General features: G+C 44.3%; 2 protein-coding genes across 2 annotated transcripts; both read left to right on the top strand.

Annotated features, from left to right (window-relative positions):
- Nucleotides 1-1,631: 1,631 nt before the first annotated feature.
- dynlrb1 (dynein, light chain, roadblock-type 1) lies at nucleotides 1,632-2,630 on the top strand (the record flags this gene model as incomplete). Its single annotated transcript, XM_053441921.1, has 3 exons — nucleotides 1,632-1,761; nucleotides 2,208-2,423; nucleotides 2,587-2,630. Coding segments are annotated over 3 exons (390 nt in total), but the record flags the coding sequence as incomplete, so codon positions are not given.
- Nucleotides 2,631-3,641: 1,011 nt separating this feature from the next.
- On the top strand, nucleotides 3,642-8,962 carry map1lc3a (microtubule-associated protein 1 light chain 3 alpha). The gene is made up of 4 exons (XM_053441810.1): nucleotides 3,642-3,825; nucleotides 6,934-6,989; nucleotides 7,569-7,675; nucleotides 8,778-8,962. The coding sequence occupies exons 1-4, from the start codon at nucleotides 3,786-3,788 to the stop codon at nucleotides 8,938-8,940; spliced, it is 366 nt and encodes a 121-aa protein (XP_053297785.1). The 5' UTR covers nucleotides 3,642-3,785; the 3' UTR covers nucleotides 8,941-8,962.
- Nucleotides 8,963-10,100: the final 1,138 nt, after the last annotated feature.

Here is a 10,100-nt window from a genome sequence, read left to right as displayed (position 1 = left end):
GTCTGTCTGTCTATCTGTCTGTCTATCTATCTATCTATCTATCTATCTATCTATCTATCTGTCTGTCTATCTATCTGTCTGTCTGTCTGTCTATCTGTCTGTCTGTCTGTCTGTCTGTCTGTCTATCTATCTATCTATCTGTCTGTCTGTCTGTCTGTCTATCTATCTATCTATCTATCTATCTATCTATCTATCTGTCTCTCTATCTCTCTATCTCTCTATCTCTCTATCTGTCTGTCTGTCTGTCTGTCTATCTATCCATCAAGGCTCTGTCAATTTAGATTGCTAATCAATCTATATGAATTATCAATTACTATAATTGTATGTATATATATATTTATATATAATATTTTTTTATTTTAATGCATATATTTTGTAATGGTCATGTGATATCTTACTGCTGTAACACAGGAATCTATATTACTATTTATCTATCTATCTGCCTGTCTATCTGTATTGTATATGAATTATCAATTACTATAATTGTATGTATATATATATATTGTGGATTGTGGAACTGGTTATTATTTACCAGTTCCAGAAATCCACCATTAAAAAAATATATGCATTAAAAAAAGATATTTTATATATATATTTATATATAGTATATTTATTTATAGTATATCTTTTTATACTATATATACATATATAGTATATATTTTTTATACTATATATAAATATATCTCTGAGCTCTGAACGCAGCGGTGAGGCGGCTGACCCGGACGTGACGTCACTCGTCTTCTCCCATCAACAACACAGGACAGTTAGCGGTTAGCTGTTAGCATTTAGCTTGTGTGTAGCGGGACCAGTTTGTGACGCGGTGTCGTCCTCTCGACCTCTTTAAAATGGTGAGGAACAAACTCAGATTCACGTTTTTCATGTAAACACGTTCTCGTTCCAGTCACAGCTGCTTCACAACAGGGAGTTCTGGGAGATGCTAACCGGAGCTAGCACCGGGTTAGCCGGGCGTTGTCATGGATAATAACAGCGTGTGTCCGTTCTCTGACAGCCGCTGCACTTGTGTTGTACTGTGTGTGTTGTACTATGTGGTGACTTGTTGTATTTTGTGTGTAGTATTGTATTGTATTGTGTCGTGTTGTGTTCTATTGTGTATGCCGTGTTGTATTGTAATGCATTGGGTCGTGTTGTGTTCTATTGTGTGTGTTGTGTAAGTTGTATTGTATTTTGTTGTATTGTAATGAGATTTGTTGTGCTGTGTTGTATTGTATTGTCGTGTGTGTTGTATTGTGTGTGTTGCAGTGGCGTGTTGTATTGTGTTGTGTTGTGTTGTATTGTGTATGCCGTGTTGTATTGTGTATGCCGTGTTGTATTGTGGTGTGCTGTATTGTAATGTATGGGGTCGTGTTGTGTTCTATTATGTGTGTTGTGTAAGTTGTATTGTATTTTGTTTTAATTTGATGTGATTTGTTGTGCTGCGTTGTATTGTGTCTTGTTGTGTCTTGTTGTGTGTGTTGTGTTCTGTCGTATTGTGTGTGTCGTGTTGTATTGTGTGTGTTTAGTTGTGTTGTATTGTGTGTGTCGTGTTGTATTGTGTGTGTCGTGTTGTATTGTGTGTGTCGTGTTGTATTGTGTGTGTCGTGTTGTATTGTGTGTGTGTTGTGTTGCGGACACACACTGGGTCTCAGCAGCAGAACGAACTGACGCTCCCTGTGTCTCTGTCTCAGGCTGAAGTTGAAGAGACTCTGAAGAGGATCCAGGGTCAGAAAGGAGTTCAGGGAATCATCATCGTCAACTCGGAGGGTAAACCCCCGACACACAACACAGTCACGTACACGCAGAGACACACAACACAGTCACTTACACACAGAGACACACAACATTGATCAGCTGATTCTCCTCAGAGGTCGACGGGGACAATGATCATCGATCAACAGCAAAGTGACTGGAAATGAGACAGATTTAGCTCAACAGGCCAATTTTCATCTGTGGCGACTTATACATAAAATACAAAGACTTGTTATAGTCAACACATATAAACAATACATACAGACAATGGATAACAATAAGTAACAACACAACATATGAGGCAAAGCATGTAAAAAACCACAGAGGCATTCGTCTAATGTTCTCAGTAAATATATTCACAAAGCTCTTCACATAAATAGGATTTTGAATTGATGACAAGGACCAAAACAAACTGTTACATGTAAATCCTTTAAAAGAATGATTCCTCTGCCTCACGTCAGGAATCCCTGTGAAGACGACGCTGGACAACTCCAGCACGGTGCAGTACGCCGGACTCATCCACCAGCTGGTGATGAAGGCCAGGAGCACCGTCAGGGACATCGACCCCCAGAACGACCTCACCTTCCTGCGGATCCGCTCAAAGAAGAACGAGATCATGATCGCTCCAGGTATCCATCCATCCATCCTTCCATCCATCCATGCTGAGCGAGTCTCATGTACAGTTGATTCGGAAGATTATCAAAATTTCAGTGCTGACCAATGAGGAGCTGGTACCAGGACCGGTTCTCTCTGACCTGCCCCGGTGTCGTCACGTGTTTGAAACGTTTCTGGACTCTTTGTTCTGACCTGTGATCTGGTTTGTTCTGCCTCCTTTCACAGATAAGGATTATTTCTTGATCGTCATCCAGAATCCCTCAGACTGAACCGGGAGGAGCTGCTGCCCGACTCAATTCTCTCCGTCTGTCGTTCATATCAAACAGACAAACTTTATTTTGTCTCATTAAATCAAACAGAACCTGTTTATTAGAAGTTTTTATTATTAACTTGCAGGAACAAAGAAACTTAAAGGCAAGAGATGAGGGAGGATAAAAACTGAGTCTCCTTTACGACAGGATCATTTCCCCATGTTTTAGCATTCCACTACAATGTCCTCTATGCGTCATGCTTATTATGACAATGTGATGATCATATATGTATTTTAGCACATGGGGAAAATACGTCTGCTAAAATACCTCAACTACACGTTCATAAAAAGAGAGAGAGACCATAGCAAATTTAGATAAAATATCTTTTGTTTGAGTTAAACCTTCATGAAAATCTCTGGACGTAATTTATTGTTGTGTTGTTGAGAGATGCTGAAGGGCAGAATGTCAGCGGTGAGACAAACACCACTGCTCTCGTCATGTCCACTTCCTGTTGGTTATTTCTTACAAATTAAAAAATTGAGAAAATGCTCCAGTGTCTTGTTTTCTGTGATGCGCTTCAGAATCCGGTTTGTTGTCGTGTACACCGACAGAGAGGAAGTTAAAGTACGAGACAAGTGAAAATACAAACAGTCTTGAGCAGTTTGTCATTTTGTTCAGGTTTCTCTATATTTTGGTCGATGTATGTCTTTGTCGGTCATTTTGGTCCATTTATAGTCTTTTCTTGAATTGTGTGCTTCTCTTTTTGGCATTGTGTGTCTGTTTTTGGTCCATTTGGCCTCTTTTTGGTTGTGTCTATGGGTGTGGAGTTTCTGTTGGGGCAGTGTTTTTGTTTGGTTGTTTTGTGTTATTCTTTAACTCTGTCTGTTTTTGGCCATTGTGTGTTTTCTTGTGCATTGCGTGTCTGTTGTGTCAGTAGGCGAGTGTAAACTGCTATAAACCTTTTATAACTGCAGAACTGCGAAATCAGTCAAACTTGGTGAACGTCCCCTTTAACTGCAGCGCATGACGTCACCGCTGGGTGGGCTCGCTTTGTTGGTCGGGAGCAGATTGCTCTTCAGAGTCATCGGGGAATCGAACACTGTTCAGCGAGTTCATCAGCAGCGGCTCCGGAACATTCACCGACCCACACCCGTGTCACCAGCCGCCGGAGAGATGCCGTCCGACCGACCCTTCAAACAGAGGAGGACCTTCGGTAAGAAGCCACCGGGGCCGCGCTGTGTGTTTATCCGCCCGGAAGCGGCGGCTGTGCGGGGAGCCGAGCAGCTAGTCGGCCTGTTAGCCACATAGCTTAGCTCCAGTTACATGTTGTTTACATGTTGTGTACATGTTGTGTACATGTCTGTGACCTGGTCGTTGGTCTGTGAGCGACCGGGACCGAGTGTAATGGATCAGGCTGGAGGAGACTTTTATGAATTATCATGTATTCTGACAGAAAGTGACGCAACTCTGGAGCAATAACTGACATTAATAACATTAATAACATGTTGCTTAATGTCCTCCACGTGCTGCTCAGTGTTGTTAACCAGTAGATTGTGACACGTTAGCCTCAGGCTGGATGCTAGCTCAGTTAGCCTGGCCTGCTTTGACACAACAACCTCAGGAGCCGGATTGGCCACGAAGCAGTTCACAGTTCGAGTTCCCTCAAAGAAAAACAACATGTGCTGACACATTATCCCTTAGCACGTGGTCAGTGATGTCTGTGGTAATATGACACCAAGCCACGGCCCCTTATTCTGGACAGGGGGAGGAGCCTATACTGCTCATTGCATAATGGGACCATACAGAGACACATGAGACCATATAGAGACATATGGGACTATACAGAGACATGTGGGACCATACAGAGACATATGGGACTATACAGAGAGACATGAGACCATGCAGAGACATGTGGGACCAAACAGAGACATATGGGACCATACAGAGACATATGGGACCATACAGAGACATATGGGACTATATAGAGACACATGAGACCATATAGAGACATATGGGACTATACAGAGACATATGGGACCAAACAGAGATGTATGGGACCATACAGAGACATGTGGGACTATACAGAGACACATGAGACCATATAGAGACATATGGGACTATACAGAGACATATGGGACCAAACAGAGACGTATGGGACCATACAGAGACATATGGGACTATACAGAGACACATGAGACTATACAGAGAGACATGAGACCATGCAGAGACATATGGGACCAAACAGAGACGTATGGGACCATACAGAGACATATGGGACCATACAGAGACATATGGGACTATACAGAGACACATGAGACCATTCAGAGACATGTGGGACTATACAGAGACATATGGGACTATACAGAGACATATGGGACTATACAGAGAGACATAAGACCATGCAGAGACACATGAGACCATGCAGAGACATATGGGACCATACAGAGACATATGGGACTATACAGAGACATATGGGACTATACAGAGAGACATGAGACCATGCAGAGACATATGGGACTATACAGAGACCATGCAGAGACATGTGGGACCATACAGAGACATATGGGACTATACAGAGACATGTGGGACTATACAGAGACATGTGGGACCATACAGAGAGACATAAGACCATGCAGAGACATATGGGACTATACAGAGACATATGGGACTATACAGAGACATATGGGACTATACAGAGAGACATAAGACCATTCAGAGACATATGGGACTATACAGAGACCATGCAGAGTTATGTGGGACCATACAGAGACATATGGGACTATACAGAGACACATGAGACCATGCAGAGACATATGGGACTATACAGAGACCATGCAGAGACATGTGGGACCAAACAGAGACACATGAGACCATGCAGAGACACATGAGACCATGCAGAGACATATGGGACCATACAGAGACATATGGGACTATACAGAGACATATGGGACTATACAGAGACATATGGGACTATACAGAGAGACATGAGACCATGCAGAGACATATGGGACTATACAGAGACATATGGGACTATACAGAGACCATGCAGAGACATATGGGAATATACAGAGACATATGAGACAGACACATGAAACCATACAGAGACATGTGGGACCATACAGAGACATATGAGACAGACACATGAAACCATACAGAGACACATGGGACCTGTCGACCCTCTGGTTATAACCCTGGTATGAAGTGAGCTGTGATCAGCTGAGAGTCACCAGCCCTGCTCACCTGTTTGCTCTCACATGACAGTGATATTATGAAACTATAACCGACCCTGACCAGTGCTTCAACCACTCTCTAACTGGTAGTTGTGGTGTCCTCGTTAGTCGATGCAGGTACAGAGGTAGTATTTATTAAACTAAGAGCTGCCGTCTAGGACACTCAGTATTTATTTGTTTTTTTCTGGATTAATAAGATTCTAAATCCTTCTACTTTAATAATAATAAGAGTTGATTTATTTATTATGTATACTAATATATAACCTGTATTTAAGACGTTGTATGTTAGTGTTTTATTTCTTCTCTTTGATTTGGGTGTTTCAAATCAGCTGTTACTGGTTTTACCTCATCGCATAAGTGAAAGATTAATATCCAGTCTCCTACTCATGTGAACAGCTGCAGCCTTGTTAAAACACAGAATCTAACTTAACTAGTAATAACTTGTAAAGTAGCAGAATTAATGTGATTTCAACCTGAAACCCAGAAGTGTGGTCGTATCCTAATATTCTAGTAATAATTAAGAACAATTCCCACTGAGAGGAAAGAAACCATCGACCTCAACAAAGAAACCATTGAGCCCGGTCACTGGTGAACACACAGCTGTCTGTGTAGCAGGGCAGCAGGCGGCTCACAGAGAACTGGTGCTGCAGAGCTCAGTGGTGAAAACATCCAGCTCAAGCAGAAAACCCAGGATCACTGCAGCTGGAAGTAAAGGACACATTCACAAGTACACACATTATATAAGTATGTAAATTCAGACCACAAAGATCAAGATGTTCTTGAAGGGACACGAACAGAGAACACGAACTGGAAAGTCTCATCAAGACGTTTGTTAATCTGCGTGTTAGTGATTCATCACATTCACACACATCATCAGAAGGTGGTGGAGGGTCAGAGGAGGAGGAACAGCTCAGTGAGACGTGGACATGACACACAACACATTTGTTTGAGCCTCAGGATCAGTCGTCACTGAAGAGGTGGGCGGTGTCTCCTCCTCACACCTGAAGGGTTCCTCTGAGTTCCTGCTTCACTCGGATCTCAGGTCAGACGCAGATCATTTAAAAATGTGTTCTTCTGATTGTTGTCCCCAGCCGACCGGTGCAAAGAGGTGCAGCAGATCCGGGAGCAGCACCCCAACAAGATCCCTGTAAGCTGCTGATCACACACACACACACACACACAGCAGCACACGCCTGACCTCAGATCAGCTCCGTGTAAAGACTGGACACACTGAGTTTTGTGTTAAATGGGTTTGTTGAGTTAAGACTCAACAAGGAGCTAAAGGAAAAATGAGCAGTTTCACGAAGGGCTGAGCCACAGACTGTAAATAAAGATGAACAACACCACAGCAGCCGAATGGGACACGCCTCCTCCATGTTCACAGACGGGACACGCCTCCTCCATGTTCACAGACGGGACACGCCTCCTCCATGTTCACAGACGGGACACGGACCAAACTAAACAATGTTTTTCGATGAGACAGATTGTGATGTTTGAATATTTGATTGATTCGTTATTTGACGATATAAACACAGACTGACTCTAAATAGCTGAGATATCTAACCTTCATCTGTGGACAGTGGGAGAAGGTGGAGACGCGTCGTCCATCTTGATTTACAGTCTATGGGCCGAGATGTATTCACTTGTTATCCCTTCGAAAATTGTGTTAGTTGTACACACAACTGCACGTAGACGCCACTGAGTCCGTGTTGTGTCTCCGCCGCAGGTCATCATCGAGAGGTACAAGGGAGAGAAGCAGTTACCGGTTCTGGACAAGACCAAGTTCCTGGTGCCCGACCACGTCAACATGAGTGAGCTGGTCAAGATCATCAGGTAAACAAACACACACCCACAGACACACACACCCACAGACACACACACAGACACAAACACATAAACACACACGCAGCGTAGGTTAAATTACTACGGTGTATGTTTGGAATGTGGTTTATATTTTGAGCTGCCTGTTTGAATGCATGTGTGTTGGAGGAGGTTTACATACCATAAGTGTGTGTGTGTGTGCGTGTGTGTGTGTTGCTGAGGCTGCAGCTGACGGGTTTGATTCCCGGCGCTGCCTCGGAGCTCAGGGACGACAGGTTGAGACCGAACATTCACTCACAGGACAAAGCTGAATCAAACTCAAACTGCACCCAGGGAGGAGACGGGCGGCAGGGTTCAGATCCCTCCTCAGGTCTGAAGAAGACTGGAGGTGTAAAGTGAGGAGGAGGAGACTGAGGAGGAGGAAGAGGAGGAACTGAACTAATAGAGGAGAGAGGAGGTGAAATGTGGAGCGACAGCAGAGAACTGATTGAATCTAAAACAACTAACTGTAAACTGAGGCCCTGGCTCGAGCTTCTCTCAGAGCTGCACTGGACTCCTGTCAGTCTCCTGAAACGACCTGGAGAGGAGACGAGTGTCTCGTGGGTGAAAGAGAAACTCTGGGAAATGTCCAGGCACGATGGTTTCTGTGTGTGGAGAATCCAACACTCACCTGCTGTGGATGAGAAACGTGGCTTCAGTTTCTATCTTCATCCAAAGAACCTTCTCCAACTCGTCCTGTCACAGAATCCACCTCTCCAGCTTCAGTTCGGTCCAGAGACCTTCTCCACACGTTGTCTCTCAGCTCACCTGGGTTGATCTGGACACTTTACTGCACCTGTCTGCTGCTCCTCCATTGGTCAGGTTCTCTGTGTCTCCGCTCCCTCATTGGCCGCTGTGGTTTGGATCTGATTGGCTCCCAGACGTGTCATTTTTCTGAAAGTCACGTTTATTTATTTTTGCACATTTCAAAACAGAAGTTGATCCACGAGCATAGAACTAGAAAGATAGATAAATAGACAAAAAGCAGTGAAAGACAGAAGATAAATAACATGATGAGACTCATGATGAATGAATGAAGTAAAATATCTAACCCCCCCCACCCCACTCCACCCAGGCGTCGTCTGCAGCTGAACCCGACCCAGGCCTTCTTCCTGCTGGTCAACCAGCACAGCATGGTGTCCGTGTCCACGCCCATCTCCGAGATCTACGAGCAGGAGCGGGACGAGGACGGCTTCCTCTACATGGTGTACGCCTCGCAGGAGACCTTCGGCTGCTAGGGGGGGGGAGACGGGCGGAGGGAGGGGGGAGGGGGAGGTGCAGGGGAGGGAGATTTGGAGGGTTTCAGGGGGTAGATGGGGGGGGGGGGGGCAAGAGAGGAACTAGAACCAACCTCCACGCTCCTCTCTGCTGTGTCACATCCCAGTCCAACGTAGCTTCACCCAGTCAGTCAGTTACCCCCCCCCCCCCCACCTCTGACAAGCACCTTTATCATTTGGTCAGTAAACGCATCACGACTTATTAAAGCCAGAGTCATAAATCAGTCTTTAATTCTCCCTCTGAGGTCTCTTATTTTGAAAGGGCCAAAGTTCCACTGAATCTCGATTGATTGATTGATTGATTGATTGATTAATTGATTGATTGATTGATTGATTGATTGAAGTTATTCATGAACAGTGGAGTCTTCAGGTCTGAGACTCTGAGGTGAAGTCACCAGTGTTCAGGAGGTCGATTTAAATATATCGTGGTTGTTTCACGTTTCTCACTTCTCTAACTCACACCTTAGATTTTTTAAATTAGCGTCTTTAGTTTGAAATATTAGCGGTAGTTTAGTTTGTGTTTCATAACGATGTCCGAGTTTGTTTGAATCGTACATTTAGCGTCAGCCTGCAGATCGACTCGCTCCTAGCTACCGAGTAGCTGACGATCGGGCTGACACGTAACTTTGATCCTGACGACTTCGTTCATATCGACAGTCATTTTACATGTGCAATATTTGTCCCATAACGCCCCCTGTGGGTTTGAACAACACATGACAGCAGCGCCCCACTTCACTGTAAAGCTTTTCGCTCCATAAGTACAAATCCACCATAGGACAGACGCTCCTGTGTCCCTTATGTCCTCAGAAGCTAACACTACACACATCTGCAAGACGCAGTACACACATGGACAGTAGGGGCAGCGTAGAGGCAGCAAGTGAAGATGACGTAGAACCTCACAACCTCTTACCTTCATGAAGAAGAGCACCCAACATGGAGAATCAATGACCAGAGTTTAAAATGAAAGCTTGAGGGACGCACTCCTCTTATCAGTCGTTAAGTTAAACACTCGCTCTCCAGGCTTGGTTAATGAAAATACACGAGTGAGAAAGTCGGGCTCTGGACTGGGATGAACTGGGATGAACTGGGATGTGACGTCCTCGTTCTGACTGTTTCTGCTT

Source organism: Pleuronectes platessa, chromosome 2 (genome assembly GCF_947347685.1).
Source record: "Pleuronectes platessa chromosome 2, fPlePla1.1, whole genome shotgun sequence".
NCBI lineage: Eukaryota > Metazoa > Chordata > Actinopteri > Pleuronectiformes > Pleuronectidae > Pleuronectes > Pleuronectes platessa.
This window is presented reverse-complemented; position numbering and strand designations above follow the sequence as displayed.